This window comes from Bison bison, unplaced genomic scaffold (assembly GCF_000754665.1).
Source record: "Bison bison bison isolate TAMUID 2011002044 unplaced genomic scaffold, Bison_UMD1.0 scf7180017864451, whole genome shotgun sequence".
Lineage (NCBI taxonomy): Eukaryota > Metazoa > Chordata > Mammalia > Artiodactyla > Bovidae > Bison > Bison bison.
In genome coordinates this window covers 8,115,813-8,135,839 of record NW_011495013.1, presented here as the reverse complement: position 1 = coordinate 8,135,839, position 20,027 = coordinate 8,115,813, and the positions used below count along the sequence as shown (strand labels likewise).

At 36.2% G+C, this 20,027-nt stretch overlaps 1 protein-coding gene across 3 annotated transcripts in view; it reads right to left on the bottom strand.

Moving 5' to 3' along the window:
- Positions 1 to 2,473: 2,473 nt before the first annotated feature.
- SLAIN2 (SLAIN motif family, member 2) overlaps positions 2,474 to 20,027 on the bottom strand; it is a 71,651-nt gene continuing 54,097 nt past the window's right edge. For all 3 annotated transcript variants that reach the window (XM_010858897.1, XM_010858895.1, XM_010858898.1), the window contains 2 exons: positions 6,555 to 6,873; positions 2,474 to 5,076 (listed from right to left, as the gene is read on the bottom strand). In XM_010858897.1, coding sequence (XP_010857199.1) covers positions 5,010 to 5,076; positions 6,555 to 6,873 — 386 coding nt within the window. In that variant the 3' untranslated portion in view covers positions 2,474 to 5,009. The remainder of the gene's footprint in view (positions 5,077 to 6,554; positions 6,874 to 20,027) is intronic.

Below are 20,027 nucleotides of genomic sequence, written 5' to 3'. Positions count from 1 at the left end.
AGGTGAGAGCGTTTCTATGAAACTTTCCTGAGCTGAAATGGCATAAAGTGAAGAAACAATTATCTGAGGACACATCTTGCTAACAGAGACACAAATCAAGTAAAGCACAGATGCTCACATGGTTCCAAGCTATGGTGGCTTGAGACGCTGAGTAGCTCCTGGTGCAGGGGCTTCACGTGTTGGGCTCACTGTTCTCTGCAAAATAAACACTGAACACTATATTTGCTTTCACCCTTTTTTGTAAAAGCAAAAATCCTCTTTGAACTTCTTTTGGTTAGTAAAAAGAGGTACAAATAGGTCTTTCAAAAAAGTGAAGTGGCATACAGTGAACCTTTGAAATGTGGGAGATACCTGTTATTTTATTTTTTTGAGATACCTGTTATTTTATAACCATGTTAAGGTCAGCACTTAAATCTTTATTTCTGGGAGGAGGGATTGCAGGATCCAAAGGTAAAATGTGGGATCATTTTCCCTTTTATGTTTCTTAATATTTTCAGTTAAGTAAAAAGTAATGAGCCTATTATTTTCAAAATCATTAGAAATAAAGCTTTCTTCCCCTCTATCTAAAAAGAAAACACTGAAGTTACCCAGTGTAAAGAACTGGTTTGAAATTAGAATACAGTTAATACTTTGAACTGAGTTGTATTAAGTTAGGTCCATGAGGAAAATTTGTTCCATTTTTTACCAGTAAACAGAAGGCCATTTAGTCTGCTCAGACTTATTCAGGATCATTAAAAATATGTTAGTGGTTGCTAACTTTGGCTTCATGCTCATATGAACACACTTTTTTCCTCCAAGTTGGTTTCACTATCATTTATTTTGCTTTTGCGGCTCAAAGCTAAACTTGGATATAGCAAATAATTCACAAAAATCACCATATATATTTTTCTGTTGCACTGGGTATATAAAAAGCTTAAGTAAACTTTTCATTCATGAATTTACAAGTATAATGACATTCAATTTTAAATGATTCTTTAAAAAAAGATTCTTAAAAGCTTTTAGATTGACTTGGGAGAAAAGTCAAGCATGAAGGTGTCATGTCTCTACAACTCATTAATGAGACCAATTTTAATACAGAGAATGGTGAAAACTTCCAAAAGGGATGCAGGGAACTAATAAAACAATATACAATTCTTGATTTTTTTCCCCATTCACCCATAAAAGAAAGATACACATGATCAACTGGAGAAGGCAATGGCAACCCACTCCAGTACTCTTGCCTGGAAAATCCCATGGATGGAGGAGCCTGGTAAGCTGCAGTCCATGGGGTCTCGAAAAGTCAGACATGACTGAGCGACTTCACTTTCACTTTTCACTTTCATGCACTGGAGAAGGAAATGGCAACCCACTCCAGTGTTCTTGCCTGGAGAACCCCAGGGACGGACGGAGCCTGGTGGGCTGCCGTTTATGGGGTCACACAGAGTCAGACAGGACTGAAGCAACTTAGCAGCAGTACATGATCAACTAAATAAATATGCATATTTGGTTTGAAAAGGTATTAATTTTCTCTTCTGGACACTTTTTTTAAGGTTGTTTTTAAAAAAGGATTCATTTATTTGACTGCACTGGGTCAGTGTTCTGGCCTGTGGGATCTTCCATTGTTGCACGTGGGCTTCACAGCATATGGGATCTCAGCTCTCCGACCAGGGATCGAACCCCTATCCTCTGCACTGCCAAGGGAATTCTTAACCACCGGACCACCAGGGGAAGTTCCTGGAGCCTCTTACATAATGGTGTTTTTGCTAGTTTATGTATGCTATCTTTTTTTTAACTAGATAACAATTCACAGCAAGTTAAAAAGTTATAGGAATGTACCAGTTTTGAGTAAACTACAAATTTCACCCTTCAAAATCCATATACGAAGTAATTAGGACAGAAAGAATACAGCATGATATATTCCAACCTCACAGAGATCAAGTCCTAAAGGACAATGTGACTTGGGTTGCATTTAGAAAAAAAAATCAACTGAGATATTTATTATTACCAATTGTAAGCAACTGGCGAAAAGGAGGGTAGATCTTACTGTACCCAGAAATTAATAAAACACTTGAAAAAACAAATATAAATTTAATAATAAACATTATGGTCAGGTTGTTTATTAAGGAGGCAACCACACATACAAGTTCGGCTATAGAAATGTTTGCAAATCAAACTTCATGTGATCTAAAAGGACCATGCGTAATGTCAAAAATGGACGCCTGTACATTCAATAAAAAGTTAAATATACATAGTCTAGATCATTCTAGAGTTATACAAACATCTGGGGACACATATGTATCTTATTTCCTTCAGAAAAACGTTTTTATAAAAGTGATGTATTGAGATAATAATTTTAAAAAGTATCTGACAATTATGAATGGTCCCCAGTATTACAAAATGTGATTTTCAGGGTATGAAAACCAAAAAAAGCCAACCCTTCAGAGTGTTTTATATTATACAAACAAGTTTTGTAGAAAAATGATCCAGCAAATGCTTGAGTTAAGAATATTTATATTTTTCCAATTCTTTACACTTTTATTAACACACTTACAAAAAAATAACATTCAAACACTGAAAAATTAAATAACTTTGGAAGCAGAGCTCATAGCCTTCTGCTCACATATAAGTGACAATTCTGGGCTGTTGGCACAAAAAAATAATCAACATTCATAAAACCCTTACTACTATATATCAAACATAAGTTAAAATCATAGGCACTAGTTTATCAAATCCACATTTCATCTGTAAGAGTAACCACAGCGAATCCTTATATTTTTCCCAAACAGAAAAATTGGCAATACACAAAGGCTTTCTAGTAAAAAGGCAATTTTTCTCTTTAGGAAACTAAAAGCCAATAGTCTGTGGTAGTATAACAGCAGGTAAAATAATACTTTACCTAACTCAGATCCATCATGTTCTTAACAAGTGATGAAAATTTTAATTAAAGAAAAATAGACATTTTTTTTTCTGATGCAGCCATTAAAAAAAAAGTTAAATAACCTGAATATTCCTTTTGAAAATCTAACTTAAAAATGTAATGGGTGTTTTGTAAGAGTTAAAATTCCTTTTAATTATTAGATTGCAGCATTTTTTTTTTTTTTGCAATGTTGCACTGAAAACTGAGACCTATTTTTCCTCTTGTGTATACGTGGTTTAAAAGAGACAGTGGCTAGCTCTTTTACTTACTTAGATTTTTACAAGAGATACCCCTCTACCCGAAACAGATGCATTATCTTCCTCTGAAAAGCAACATTTTTAAGTTCATCATTATATGTGGAATTCTGGCGCCATCCTTTCCTGACCCACCCCCATCACCCTCAAATCCAAGAATAAAATTTCTTCCTTGCATTATACACCAAAATACACTAGCACTGGCAGTTTAAACTTCCAGCAGCTGTGCTAACTGAATGACTCCTTACTGGTCAAGCTAATAAAGACTACCATGATGTCCATCATGGCAGAACAGCGGTCTTGATCTTAAAAGTTTTATCCTTCTCTCAACCTATAAACCTCAGTACTATCCTGAATATAAGCTTCCCATTTCTCTCTCAATTTCTTTTGCCAACTTACAGAATGTCTTTGACTAACAGAAGATGAACGTATGTTCAAATATCTAAAATCCTTTAATGACCTGACTGCCAATATTTTAAAGCTCTACAAATTAAATATTTTAAAACAGACCTCACCATGAAAAAAATGAGAAGTCTGCAGAAGATGGAAGCTTTAGTCTAGTAATAGTCAAATAAAATCCAAATTAGTTATTTCTAGGATATATATAAGGGCCATCACAGAGCAAGTGTTTAACAGGTTAGAGTCACATGTAGTAGGTTTCATTTGTACCCCCAAATCCCAAAACTGACGTCAGACAGAATCTAAAAGGGACAGTATTTTCAAAGGGTGTTTTGAAACAGTTGCTCAGTTTAAAGCAGATAAACTTAAATAGGATTCAGCAGGCTATAATTTCCCACCACATAATAGGCTGCTAGGTCAATTAATAGTAACAATACAACTGTCATTACCAGAGTTTTTGAACGTTAAGTGCATAGATTACACCCCCTCCCCCTTATTGTATGGTTTTGTTCCAGGTTATAAGCACTGAAGTGGTGTTATTTATATCGAGAATAAAGACACATACTACTTGCTCTTTCCCATCATGGAAACCTGCTAATAAAAACAAGATCTCTTAGTCCTGTAACAGATAACAGCATGTGAAGAAGTTGGCTTCAATAGCAAAGGCTATCTTTCCTGAGCCAGGAGCTATAAAGTTTAGAAAGATTGTACAACTGATATTAAGCCCTTTTGGCAATCAAAACAAACACACAAAAGTCTGATATGTCAATGCAACATGATGGATGCACGGTGTAACACTATCTGGTGGTGGTGATACGTGAGCTACATCCAAAACTTAAGATTAAACAAAATGACAATTTTTCTAATGAATCTGTGAAAATAATTTATAGGATTCTCCCAAATTTAGGTACTGTGTTTTAAATCTCTAGCCCAGGTTTCTTCCCACCCTGTCCCCTTCCATCTCAATCTAGTTTCCTGGAGTACTAGTGAAACATTGTAGATAATTAGTCAGAATATTAGTTCTCATTAACACAAATATTTATTGATACTATGTATACAGTAACTTAGGTTGAATGTGAAGTTTTGGATAGCTAGAATTCACCTTGTGCACAAAGGTATGCTCTCATTTACAGATGGGCATTTCTCTTTGGCATCCATTAGTTTTTTGCCCAGATATTGGCCTCTGTCAAATATTAAAAAATCAATTTAGTTGCTATTAAATAAAACTAAAAGTGATTCCATGGAGAGTGATTGTATGATTACCAAACACATCTGATGTTAAATGTCATTAAAGTGCTGTTTGATCATCTCTGTCAATTTGTGCTAATTAAGACAGAGAGGGCTGGGATTTTATAAATCCCAAGAGTCTTATCTGAACAGTCTGCATATAAAAGTTGTCTTTTAGCCTGGTGAAGGGGTATCCATGAAGCTGTGGACCTCTGCATTCTTGTCTTTGCTGGTCAGTAACAGCCATCTTTCCAACTGTCATCTTTCATGCTGCCATAGGTTTTAGGAGCTGGCAAGGATCTGAAATAAAGCAATTTTACAGAATGATTTGCAAGGTTTTATGGAACATTACCATGCTATCTTCCACGCATATCAATTACTTTGTAGGTTGCAACACAATCCAATGTTCCAGGGGACTGCTGAGATCAAAGCTCTAAACAGCTATTAGCACGACCATTCTACATCAGGCATGTCCACAACTTTAAGTTTTACTGGGCATCAGGTAACTGCACTAACCTCTTTTTTGTTAACATAGACACTGCAGTAAGAGAAAAGACTGTCTTGTCTTTTCCAACCAAATGGATGACCAAACTTATTACTTACTTATTTGAGGGGTAAACTGATGAATGTGTTATCAGTGGCACAGTGTCACCATCATGAGAGAGGCAAAATGGGACAGAGCTTAAAAGGACTCTGAAGTCAGACATACTTGGAACTGTATGTTGCTAGTTGAAGTCTCAGGCAAATTACTTAACTTCATTAAATTTTAATATTCTCTGAAAAATAGGCATAACAACAGTACCTATATGTCTAATGCTATAGTAAAAATTAAGTAAGGTGTGCATGTGCATGCTAAATCGCTTTAGCCATGACCGACTCTGCGACCCTATGGACTGAAGCCTGCCAGGCTCCTCTGTCCATGAGATTCTCCAGGCAAGAATACTGGAGTGGGTTGCCATTTTTTCCTCCAAGGGATCATCCTGACGCAGGGACTGAAAAACTGTTGTACTCTACTGAACTCAAAAATGTAATATATTATCTTAGAAATAAAAGAAGTATGGTTAATTCAGTTTCAATGCTTAAGGCACAAAAGCACTTCTTTCATGCAAATAAATATTTCAAGTTTAATACATTCAACACCTAATGATGGTGGTAAGCACAGTCCTTACCACCATATCTGAAAGGTACAGATATGACTACATATATGTGACTCCCAATCTGGGTAGGCTCAGAATCATCTGAAGATTAAACAAACAAATTTAAAAACAGCATACCTACAGATCTGGGGCTTCACACCAGATCTACTTTGTGGGCAAAACTCAGCCTCTATATTTACATAAACTCCACAGAACATTCTGAACTGTAGTGAGATTTGAAAACCAACATCCTGGATTACACACTCAGACCTGACAGCTACAAGTTGTATCTTAAATCTCATTGTAGGTTCTACTATGCTTTTAATATCTTTACTGAATCTCATTATATTCAAAATGAACAAATACCACAACTGGATGGAGTGGTTCTAACAATTTTTCCTAGGAATTCACCAAGATGCTTAATCATACCAGGCATCTGGGCAAATTTAATCTGAATCAAAGTGATATAATACCCCAGTGTCCCAAGTGAGAATTTCTTGAAAGTAATGTTTTATTCAAATTTTAATGATTTTAGTGGGAACCCACTAGGACTCCTGATCTTCACTATCAGAACTGAAGGTAATTCCTGTCTACCCACTTTCCTATACTCAGGATGGTCAAAACAGAGTATTTGCCACTTACCTGCGAACAGGCTGTGCAAGTTTGCTGCGAGGCACTGGTATACCCCCAGCAGAAGGGGCACTGGGTCTGGGCAAGCCACTTCTCATCACAGTTGTCCCTGCAGGTCTGGTTAGAGTAGTGCTGTTGATATTGCTGGGAGGATTTGCTGGGACTGTGTTCTGAACCATGGGAGGCCCAGGTGAGGAAGTGGTTTGCATGAGTTGTGTTGTTTCTTGGCTACCAGGAGAACCAGAGCCATGGTTACTAAATGCTTTTACTGGTTGCCGAAGAGCCAAAGGAGATGGTGCTGCAGGGGAGCGGAATTTACCTGGAGAAGGTACTGCAGAATGGCAAAGAAAAATCAACGTTTTCAGTGGAAATCAAGTGCAAGTGAAACTGCTGCTTTATGACTGGGCACCAGTACATCTGTATTCCTGAAAATTCACTCTATAGAAATGCAAGGAGTAAAGAATATTTCTTGGGTAATATATACATTTACATAAAGATCACTAGCAGCTCTTAAGTAACCAAGTCCTTACTCAGAGGACTGTAACTATCCTTGATAACAGTGTTTTAATTTTTAACTAGGTGAGCTAGGAATCCACAATAACAGAAAAGACACTGCAGCATTCTGTTTCAGCACGGCAACCAACCTAAGCCACATTGTAGAGGTGAAAAAAGTGCTGGCTACTAGACGGTTGACTAGAATTTCAAACACACTTTCCCCTCAAAGAAACAATCATGTAAACATGTATCAAGTACCTGGAAAGTAAGTCCTCTCTCATCCACAGTGTAACTTAAATCTTAGAAACTGAACCTGCTTCTGTTGTGCTTCAGCAAGTAAGGAAGTTAAAATCTAGGGGCACATCAAGAACTATATGAAGTCATAGGATAGAGACGCTATGTTTTGCTGGAATGTCAATTCTACTAAGTAGTTAGTTAAAAGACATTATTAAAACAAGTAATGATATACAAAAGAATTAAATGTACAATTGAAGTAATTTTTGTCAAAATAAGACTTCAAAATAAATTTTATTATTGTGGTGGTCCCTTAGCATTGTAAGCTCAGATGTTGCGGGATTCATTTGTCCTTTCCTGCTTATTCTATTTGGATAAATCACCTCTGGAAGGTTTCTTCAAATACCTATGAATGCCTACATACAATATAGATAAAAAAATATTACCTTAATATGCTTTACCTAACAAAGAACTCTGGGGTGGGGGTTCAGAGTGAATGATAGATGGGGATAAGGGAGGAGAGTTCAGAGGAAAAGGGAGAAAGAAATCAGAGTCACCCTATTCTCTCTGAACCTGCATTACTTTGCCTAAGATATGAATAGAGAGAAAGCTTGACTGTGTATCAAAATCCCAAGGAACATTAAAAGGAGGGGGAGAGGGGCCCAAGCACCATCCCCAGAAAATCTAGTTTGGAATGAAATCAATATACTTATTTTAAAACCACAATAGGAGCGTCCGACCATGTTGACAAAAACAGGACAGGGCTTACCCTCCTGCTATAAGCACCTCTATAATTTGGGTAAGATACATAAAAACGATTTTCAAATATTGAACAACAGGCAGTACAGGACTGTAATTCCTGAGAGAAGGAAAATAAATATGATGAGCTCTCTGGCTTTTTTTGGGGAGGGGATGGTGGTGGACTTTTTGGATTATAGAATGAGGAGGAGGATCCAGAGAATATCAAAATTATCTTGCTGAGTTGAGGAGACAAAAATTGGACTCTGAGGGGCAAAGTACCTTAGAGGAGGGAGGTGCTCCAGAAGACCTCTATAACTCAGGTCTGTTTGAACCTCTGCCTGAATACTGAGCTGTGCACTCACCAAGTAAAGCTCCATATGACTGAGCAAAGAAGGCATGTAGTAAACTGAACAGTTTCCAAAGCTTATACAGGACTAGGACACGTTTAAGTTTCAACCAGTTAGAGCAGAGAATCCTTGCCAAATATTCAGGGCAATCAGGGGACACTCTAAAAGGAATAAACTAGTTCTAGAATAAAACAACTCTAAATCCACTCTAACAAAACTCAACAAAAAGCCACTAAAGCAGGGATCAGCAGGTTACCACTCATGGGAAACTAAAATGCTTTTGTAAATAAAGTTTTATTAGAATATGGCAACATTTGTATGTTTATATTTATTGTCTATGGCTGCTTTCCAGCTACAAAGTAAAACAGTTACAATAGAGACCATATCACCCATGATCCTAAAATATTTACTATCTGGTTCTTTAAGAAAATGTTTGCTGATCCTTGCTCTAAGGATCACACTAATCTATAAATAACTGTTTACCAGAACAAAGTCCACACTATTTAAAATTAGATAACAAAATCCAGCATACAACATAAAACTTCACAATGTCTACTAACCAATAAAAACTAGTAGACATATAAAGAAACTGTAAAGTGATAACCAAAACTAGGCTAAAAATTAGTCAGGACAAACAGATTAAGAAGTCACAGGGATGACTGAGCTACTGAACTACTGTAATAGTTTATAAATACTATTATATACAAGCTTAAGGATATAAAAAAATATAAATATGAGATGAGAATTAAAAGATTTTTTGAAGAGCTAGATAGAACTTTTTAAAAAACTTTAGGAATTCTATTCTTATTATTTTTGGCTGCACCCTGTGGCTTGTGGAGAGAAAACAGACTTAAAAAAAAGTCTCCCAAGGCAATAAACATAAAAGTGAAAATAAACAAATAGGACATAATCAAACTTACAAGCTTTTGTATAACAAAGGAAACCATAAACAAAATGAATAAACAACTTAAAGAATGGTATAACAAATTTACAAATGATGGGACAAACAAGGGCTTAATTTCCAAAATATACAAACAGCTCATATAACTGAACAGCAAAAAACAACCAACCAATTGAAAAATGGGCAGAAGACCTACATAGACATTTCTCCAAAGAAGACATACAGGTGGCCAATGCGCACATGAAAAGATACTCAATCATTAGAAAAATTCAAATCAAATCTATGATGAGGTACCACCTCACACCCATCAGAAAGGCCATGATAAAAAACTCTACAAAATAATAAATGTTGGAGATGGTGTGGAAAAAAAGGAACCCTCCTACACTGTTGGTGGGAATGTAAACTGATGCAGCCACTATGGAAAACAGTACAGAGGATCTTCAAAAAATTAAAAATAGATCTACCATATGATCCAGCAATCCCACTCCCAGGCAAACATCCAGACAAAACCACAATTCAAAAAGATAAACAAAGTCCTATGTTCACAGCAGAACTATTATTCACAATAGCAAAGACCTGGAAACAACCTGAATATCAATCAACAGATGAATGGATAAACAAGATGTGTTACATATACACAATAGAATATTACTCAGTTGTAAAAAAAAGAATGAAATAATGCCATTTGCAGCAACATGGATGAACCTAGAGATTATGAGACTAAGTGAAATATGTTAAAAAAAAGACAGATACCATATATCACTTATATGTGGAATATAAAATATGACACAAATAAACCTATTTATGAAACAGAAACAGACACAGAGAACAGACTTGTGGTTGCCAAGGGGGAATGAAGTGGGGGGAGGGATGGATTGGGAGTTTCAGATTAGCAGAGGCAAACCATTACATACAGAACAGATAAACAACAGGATCCTATTGCATAGCACAAGGAACTACATTCAATATCATGTGATAAAACCATAATTAAAAAGAATTTTTTAAAATGTATATATATGTATAACTGAATCACTTTGTTGTACAGCAGAAATTAACACAGCACTCTAAACTAACTATTAATACTTCAACAGAAAAAAAGAAAGAAAGAAACGAACAGAATTTTCAGGGACCTGCAGGGTTACAAGAGGCTTACATCTGTATATCACTGGAGTACTAGGAAGAAAGGACAAAGAGAGGACAAAAAGCATAGTGGGAAACAATGACTTTCGTATATTAAAACTCACCATATTTGCTAAAGGACATAAACCTGAAGATTCAGAAAACTAAGAGAACACTAAACTAGATAAATCCAAAGCAATCCATGTCAAAACACATCACAGTTAAACTTTTGAACATGAAACACAATAAAAACCTTGAAGTCAGAGAGAGAGATAATACATAACCTATAGGGGAAGATGAATTTTTAACAACAGTGGACTTCCCATCATAACCCACAGAGATTAGAAGGAAAGTGGCATAAACTTTACAAGAGTTGAAAGAAAAGAAATGTCAATGCAGAATCCTATGCCCAGAGAAAATATCCTAGAAAAATTAAAGGAAAATCAAGACATTCTCAAGACAAGAAAACCAAGACAATGTGTGGGCAGCAGACCCATTTCCTCCCCATCACCCTGCCAAAAAAACCCAGCCGAACAAGTTCTATAAACAGGCAGAAGATGATAAAAAGATGGAACCCTTGAATACCAGAAAGGAAGAAAGAATAAGGTAAACAAAAATATAGGCAGACACACAGGCTTTCCTTCTCCTTGAGTTTTCAAAATTATATTTGCAGGTTTAAGAAAAATTTGTAATACTAATGTCATTGGAAATATTAAAGTAAATATTTATGACAATTATAAATAGGGTGAGGGTAAAGATACATGAAAAAAGGTAAGGTTTACATACTTGAACTGATAAAATGATAACATCAACAGTGAAGTGAAGTGAAAGTCGCTCAGTCATGTCCGACTCTTTGTGACCCCATGGACTATATAGTCCATGCAATTCTCCAGGCCAGAATACTGGAGTGGGTAGCCTTTCCCTTCTCCACAGGACCTTCCCAACCCAGAGATCGAATCCAGGTCTCCGGCATTGCAGGCAGATTCTTTACCAGTTGAGCCACAAGGGAAGCCCAAGAATACTGGAGTGGGTAGCCTATCCCTTCTCCAGTGGATCTTCCCGACCCAGGAATCAAACCAGGGTCTCCTGCATTACAGGTGGATTTTTTATCAACTGAGCTATGAGAGACTGATATGTATATATGATGTAATGCATATATAATGTAATACAGTCACTATAATAACTATGCAAATATATGCACTCAAAAACACTACATTTAAGTCATTTGTGGCTGCCATAGTGGAGAGAGAAAATCAGACAAAGTTGGTCCAAAGGTACAAACTTCCAATTATAAGACTAATAAATACCAGGGGTATAATGTATTGATAGAACTTAATTAACTGCTGTATGTTATATATGAAAGTTGCTAGAAGAGTGAATCTTAAGATTTTTTGGTTTTGTAGCTGCATGAGATGATGGATGTTCACTAAACTTAATTGGCTATCATTTCATAATGTATGGAAATCAAATCATTATGTTGTATATCTTATATATATACAGTGTTGTATGCCAATTACATCTCAATAAAACTAAAAGGGAAAAAACACTGTAAGTCAAAATGGAATTCTAAAGAATGTTCAAGTAACCCACAGGAATGCAAGAAAAAGAAAACAGATAAATGAAAAATAGGGAAAACAAACAGAAAACAACAAATAAAATGGCAGACTTAAGCACATCAATAATTACACGAAATGTAAATGGGCCATCTGTATCAATTATTAAGCCAGATTTGGTAGAAATGCATTTAAAATATAACCTAAGTTTATGCTGCCTGTAAGAAAACTCACTTCAAATATAAAAATATAGGGAGGTTGAAAGTTAAGGGATGGGAAAAGATATATCATGCCAACAATACAAAACGCAAAGCATGGTGTTTACAATAATATCAGATAATTAAAAAGAAAATTACACAGGACAAGGAAGGATAATACATAATGAAAGCAGGGTCAAATTACCAAGACAAGCCAATCCTAAATGTGTACATACTAAAGACAGCTATAAACATGTGAAGGAAATACTTTGAACTGAAAGCAGAAATAGACAAACCCATAACAGTTGGGAGATTTCAACATCTCCCTCTCAACTAACAGAACTAGACAGAAAACAAGCAAGTGTATGTAAAAACTCAACATCACCACCACCAATCATAGGATCTAATTGACATTTATATCAACAGAACAGTCTACTCAACAACAGGAGAAAACACATTCTTTCCAAGTGTCCACAGAAACCAAGTCAAGACAGACTATACCCTGGGCCATAAAGCAAACTTGAACAAGTTTTTAAAAAACTCAAATTACAAAGAGTACTTTCTCTGATCATAATACAATGAAACTAGAAATCAATAACTAAAAGGTAACAAAGATTTTAAAAATCACTTGAAAACCAAACAATACACTTGAATAGAAATTTTATAATATATGGAACTGAATAAAAATTAAAATACAAAATATCAAAGTTTGTGGGTCATAATTAGAAAGTCTTACATCAGTAATCTAAGTTCCTATCTTCAAAAACCTAGAAAAAGTAGAGTAAAAAAACTCAAAGCAAGCAGAAGAAAATAATAAAGAGCAAAAATTAATGAGACTGAAAATAGAAGAGCACAGAAAAAAAAATCAATGAAATAGAGAGTTCTTTCACAACTGACAAACCTGACAAAATAAAAAGGAGAGAAAATACATAGTATCAGTAGTGAAATGGGATATCACTACAGACCCTGGAGACGTTAAAAGGACCATAAGGGAGTACTGAGAACAATTCTACACATGTTAATTTGACAATTTAGATGAAAAGAACCAACTGTTCAAAATGCACAAACTACCGTGACTCATCTGGTATGTAACAGATAAACTGAATGGCCGTATAATTATTAAGGAAACTGATTACCAACAACGGATTGTCTAGTCAAAGCTATGGTTTTTCCAGTAGTCATGTATGGATTTGAGAGTTGGACTATAAAGAAAGCTGAGTGCCAAAGATCGGTGCTTTTGAACTGTGGTGCTGGAGAAGACTTTGAGAGTCCCTTGGACTGCAAAGAGATCAAATCAGCCAATTCTAAAGGAAATCAGTCCTGAATACTCACTGCAAGGACTGATGCTGAAGCTAAAACTCCATTACTTTGGCCACCTGATGCAAAGAACCAACTCCTTAGAAAAGATCCTGCTGCTGGGAAAGATTGAAGGCAGGAGGAGAAGAGGACAACAGAGGATGAGATGGTTGGATGGCATCACCGACGCGATGGACATGAGTTTGAGTAGGCTTCGGGAGTTGGTGATGGACAGGAAGGCCTGGCATGCTGCAGTCCATGGGGTCGCAAAGAGTCAGACATGACTGAGTGACTGAACTGAACTGACTGAACTGAATTTCATAACTCGAAATCCTCTGAAAGAGAAACCTCCAGGCACAGACAACTTCACTGAAAAAATCTACCAAATGTTTAAAGAGGAATTAACATCAATTCCATATACTCTCTACCGGAAAAGAGAAGAGGAGAGAATAAATCAAAATTCATTTTATGAAGTATCAGCCATAATATCAAAACAGAAAAAGACAGTGTCAAAAAAGAAACTTGAAGACCAATACCTCTCAGGAATATGGACATAAAACTCTTAACAAAATATAAACAAAAAGAACTCAGTGATATAAAAGAAAATTATACACCATGATCAAGTGGGGTTTTTTTCCAGGATGCAAAGATAGTTCAATATTTGAAAATCGATCAACATAATCCTCCACAATAACAGGCTAAAGAAGAAAAAGTACATGAGCCCACCTATTTTTGATGGAAAAAAGCATTTGACGAAGTTCAACACATATTCATGACAAAATTTTCAGAAAAAGATGGAACAGGAACTTCAACTTGATAAAGAGCACCTACAAAAAAATCTACAGCTAACATTATACTTACATGATATAACAATATAAACAATATATAATAATAACCTCAGATATGCAGATAACACCACCCTTATGGCAGAAAGCAAAGAACTAAAGAGCCTCTTGATGAAAGTGAAAGAGGAGAGTGAAAAAGTTGGCTTAAAGCTCAACATTCAGAAAACTAGGATCATGGTATCTGGTCCCATCACTTCACGGCAAATAGATGGGGAAACAGTGGAAACAGTGTCAGACTTTATTTTTTTGGGCTCCAAATTCACTGCAGATGGTGGCTGCAGCCATGAAATTAATAGACACTTGCTCCTTGGAAGAAAAGTTATGACCAACCTAGACAGCGTATGAAAAAGCAGACACATTACTTTGCCAACAAAGGTCCGTCCCGTCAAAGCCATGGTTTTTCCAGTAGTCATGTATGGATGTGAGAGTTGGACTATAAAGAAAGCTGAGCACCGAAGAATTGATGCTTTTAAACTGTGGTGTTGCAGAAGACTTGAGAATCCCTTGGACTGTAAGGAGATCAAATCAGTCAACCCTAAAGGAAATCAGTTCTGAATATTCACTGCAAGGACTGATGCTGAAGCTGAAACCCCAATACTTTGGCCACTTGATGCGAAGAACTGACTCATTTGAAAAGACCCTGATGCTGGGAAAGACTGAGGGTTGGAGAAGGGGATGACAGAGGATGAGATGGTTGGATGGCATCACCAATGCGATGGACATGAGTTTGAGTAAACTCCAGGAGTTGGCATACTGCTGTCCATGGGGTTGCAGAGAGTCAGACATGACTGAGTGACTGAACTGAACATTATATTTAATGAGGAAAGACTGAATGCTTCCCCTCTAAGATCAGGAACAAGGTAAGGATATATGCTCTCATCACTCTTATGCAACTCAGTGCCAGAAGTTCCAGTGAGTGCAATAAATAAGAACAGAAAACAATGGACCTTAGGTTGGTACAAACATAACAGGTTTTTTACATTGTTGAAACTTGCCATTTGATACTGGAATACATTCTTCATAAAGGTGGTTATGTTACACATCATTTTAATTCACATTTCTTGCTTTATGCTTTTTGCTAATGACTTATTACTTATTTTTTATATTTTAGACTATGGAAATGATGTTAGACAAAAAGCAACTTCAAGTGATTTTCTTATTTAGTTCAAAATGGGTCATAAAGCAGCGGAGACAACTCACAGCATCAAGAACACATTTGGCCCAGGAACTGCTAGGGAACATACAGTGCAGTGGTGGTTCAAGAAGTTTTACAAAGGAGAAGAGAGCACTGCAGAGGAGGAGCATAGTGGCCATCCATTGGAAGATGCCAACTGAGAGACATCATCGAAGCTAATCCTCTTACAACTAACCACATGAGAAGTTGCCTAAGTCTCAATGTCGACCATTCTGTGGTGGTTTGGCAGAGGAAGCAAATTGGGAAGATGAAAAAGCTCAGTTAGTGGGTGCCTCATGAACTGACTGCAAATCAGAAAATTGTCATTTTGAAGTATTGTCTTCTTTTATTCTACACAATGAGCCATTTTGCAATCCTATTGTGATGTATGATGAAACCAGGATTTTGTATAACAACCGATGAGGACCAGCTCATGGCTGGACTGAGAAAAAGATCCAAAGAACTTCTCAAAGCCAAACTCGCATGCAAAGGTTATGGTCACTGTTTGGTGGTCTGCTGTGGTTTGATCCACTACAGCTTTTTGAATCCTAACGAAACTGTTACATCTGAGAAGTATGCTCAGCAAATTAATGAGATGTAACAAAAACAAGCAACGTTTGCAGCCGGCATCAGTCAACAGAAATGGCCCAATTCTTCTCCACGACAACGCCTGACTGCACATTACACAACTGATGCTTCACAAGTTGATCAAATTGGGCTACTAAATTTTGCTTCATCCACCATATTCTCCGGACCTCTCATCAATCGACTACTATTTCTTTAAGCATCTTCGACAACTTTTTGCAGGGAAAATGGATCCACAACCACAGGAGGCAGAAAATGCTTTCCAAGAGTTCATCAAATCCCGAAGCACAGATTTTTATGCTCTAGGAATAAGCAAACCTATTTCTCATTGGCAAAAATGTGTCTATTGTAATGGTTCCTATTTTGATTAATAAAGATGTGTTTGAGCCTAGTTATGATTTAAAATTCATAGTACAAAACTGTAATTACTCTTGCACCAACCTAATAGATTTCTGGGAAAGACTGAGGGCAGAGGGAGAAGAAAGTGTCAGAGGATGAGATGGCTGGATGGCATCACCGACGCTGTGGACACGAACTTGGGCAAACTCCAGGAGATAGTGAGGGACAGGGAGGCCTGAAATACTGCAGTCCATAGGATCACAAAGAGTCAGACACAACTGGGCGACTGAACAACAACAAGTTAGGGGGGAAAAAAAACTCTTTTTACACAGAAAATCCCAAGGAATCTAAAAAACAGACAAAAAATAAAATCTTCCAGAAATTCTAAGCTCAGGAAAGTCACAAAATGTAAGATAAACATACAAAAACCAATTATATTTCTATATGCCCGCAGTAAGTGTATGGAAATATAAATTTTAAATGCAATACCATTTGCACTGCATCCCAAAATAGAGAAAAATACATACATAGATGCAAATCTAACAAAACAAGTTTCAGCAGATACCATAGGTTAGCTGTGAAGATCAAATGAGTAATGTATAAGCAAACTGTTGATAAAATGTAAAATATTACAGGATTTATAAGACAAATCATATCCATGCCTCCCATACCCAGGGAATGTGGTGCCTCTCAGCCTGCTGCAGCTCAGTTTTCTGGAAAGATATTCAACAATGCCACTCAGGACAGTCTCCTGGGCTGTTCTGATAAACTGACTAAAATATAGGCATTAAGTAAGTTAGGCTCTATCACCCAAATTAATTATGACAGCAGGATATAATTTCTCTTTACTCATTTTGGATATCAAGAATTATACTTGAACCAAGGCACAAAATGAAGGAATGTTATCTGCCCCAAGCAAGAATTAGAATTCTATTTATAAAACTGACATGACTAAGAATGTTAACTGTGGTGTCAGAGTCATCTCTAAAATGGAATGGTGGGTGATATGAGGATTCTTGTTTTTCAAATACTCACTTTTGTCTTTTAATAAGCATTTAATAAAAATCTGTTTATTTTCTATTTAAGGCTTAAATAATTCAGCAGGCACTTCACTCTAAAAAACAGAAACTGATTAAACTGTATACTGTATTCATCTTGATATTCACTGAATTTTTTACAAATAATCTATCACAACATTAAACACTATCTTGCAATATAAAAACTAGACATATCAAGTGGTTGTTTTCAGTCATGTGTCAACCAAACTACAAATTACATTAATTGTATAATTTTTAAAAAATATGTAAATGTCCAATAAATATATAGTTTGCAATAAAAACACACATAATGCCAAACATTGGCCACCAAGACTAATGGGGAACAAAATACTTATTAAAACATATATGCCATTCAGTTAATTAATAAAGAATAAGGACAAAAATACTTCCTTGTCAGTTATCCTAATTATACTACTCATTCCAGCCCCTCAATGATCTATGCACCATAAATGATGGGCAACAGGTTACTGACATAGTAAGGGCTTTAAAAATAATTTCTGGTTATTAAAGGCCACAGAGATGAAGTAAATATGATTCTCTCATTACAAAGTTAAAGAATCCTTGTTAAACGAGATGGTAGTAACCATCTAGTACAACCCTTCCACTCTATAGTGAACGAAAATTGCCATAATCACAGAAATCAACTGACCAAATAAATAGGAAAATGAGGCCTTGAATCCAGGTCTCCTGATTCCCAGACTGGTAATACCAAAGGAGAAACACCTCTGGGACTAAAAGTTAAAATATCATTTTTAACATTTTAAATTTCAGCTAGACTCAGAAAGTTTATTTGTGGGGCTACTATCCTATGCAAGTTTGATAAGATATGACACCAAGGCATATTAAATTTTTAATGGCTAACAAGTAATCATAAAAAAGTCTTTGATTTCTTCTTTCATTAGTATACAGTACTTGCCATTATTTTTCTAAGCATATAAAGAGAATATTTATTAAACATAAAGGCAGAAGAAACCTGTGAGAATCGACTTCACTAGCTTTTCTTCCATATATACAAAAACACTGATAGATAATAAATAAGCTACCAACAAACATCTGCAGCATCAGCAGCATTATTCACAATAGATACAAAATGGGAAACAACTCAAATGTCCACCAACTGATGAATGGATAGACAAAATTGGTTTGTGTCCATACAATGGGATATTATTTGGCAATAAAAAAGGAACAAAGTACTAATACATGCTAAATACGAAGAACTTTGGAAATGTTATGGTAAGTGAAATAAGCCAGCTGCAAAGATCACATATTGTATGAATCTATTGATATGAAATGTATAGCACAGGCAAATCCAGAGACAGATTAGTGGTTGCCAGTGCCTGGAAGGAGTGGGGAATGGGGACTGACTGCTAACAGTGCCTGTATTTCTTATGGGGTGACGAAAATTTCTAAAATCAGACAGTGGTTAACAGCTGCTCAACTTATGATCTGATCTTTGAGTAATTCAAGGAGTTAGAGGTGCTGACCATTTTCACAGTGGAAAATCCACACATAACTTTGCAGTTGGCCCTCTGTATGCATGGTTCTGCGCCTGTGGATTCAGCCACTACAGACCGTGTAGTAGTGTCGCACATGTGCATAGTGAAAAAATCCATGTATAAGTGAACCCACACAGTTCAAACCCATGTTGTTCACGGGTTAACTGTATCACCCTTTTTTTGCGTACACTTTAAAAGAATGAATTTTAAAATAAGGGAGGAGAATAAAAGCAAGAAACCTCAGAAAATAAATAGCCCTATTTTCGAACAGTTCCCTAAAACAACAGAAGAGGGAGCACTACAGCCATAAATTAGAAACTTAAAACTCCCTTTCTAAGTGTTTAGAAAACCAATTTCACAGAACAATAAACAACAGAAAGAATGAGGCCAAATTTCATATAAAGCTATTATATGAAAAAAAAGAAAGTAAGAAAATAAATAATAGAATAATACTTCTACTAATGGTGAAATCTTGCCAAATATGTCTACCATGCATACACAACAAAGGTCCATCTAGTCAAAGCTATGGTTTTTCGGGTAGTCATGTATGGATGTGAGAGTTGGATTATAAAGAAAGCCGAACACCGAAGAACTGATGCTTTTTAAGTGTGGTGTTGGAGAAGACTCTTGATAATCCCCTGGACTGCAAGGAGATCAAATCAGTCCTTCCTAAAGGAAATTAGTCCTGAATATTCATTAGAAGGACTGATGCTGAAGCTGAAACTCCAATCCTTTGGCCACCTAATGTGAAGAACTGACCCACGGACAAAGAATTAATCTCAAAAATATACAAGCAACTCCTGCAGCTCAATTCCAGAAAAATAAAAGACCCAATCAAAAAGTGGGCCAAAGAACTAAATAGACATTTCTCCAAAGAAGACATACAGATGGCTAACAAACATATGAAAAGATGCTCAACATCACTCATTATCAGAGAAATGCAAATCAAAACCACAATGAGGTACCATTTCACGCCAGTCAGAACGGCTGCGATCCAAAAGTCTACAAGAAATAAATGCTGGAGAGGGTGTGGAGAAAAGGGAACCCTCTTACACTGTTGGTGGGAATGCAAACTAGTACAGCCACTGTGGAGAACAGTGTGGAG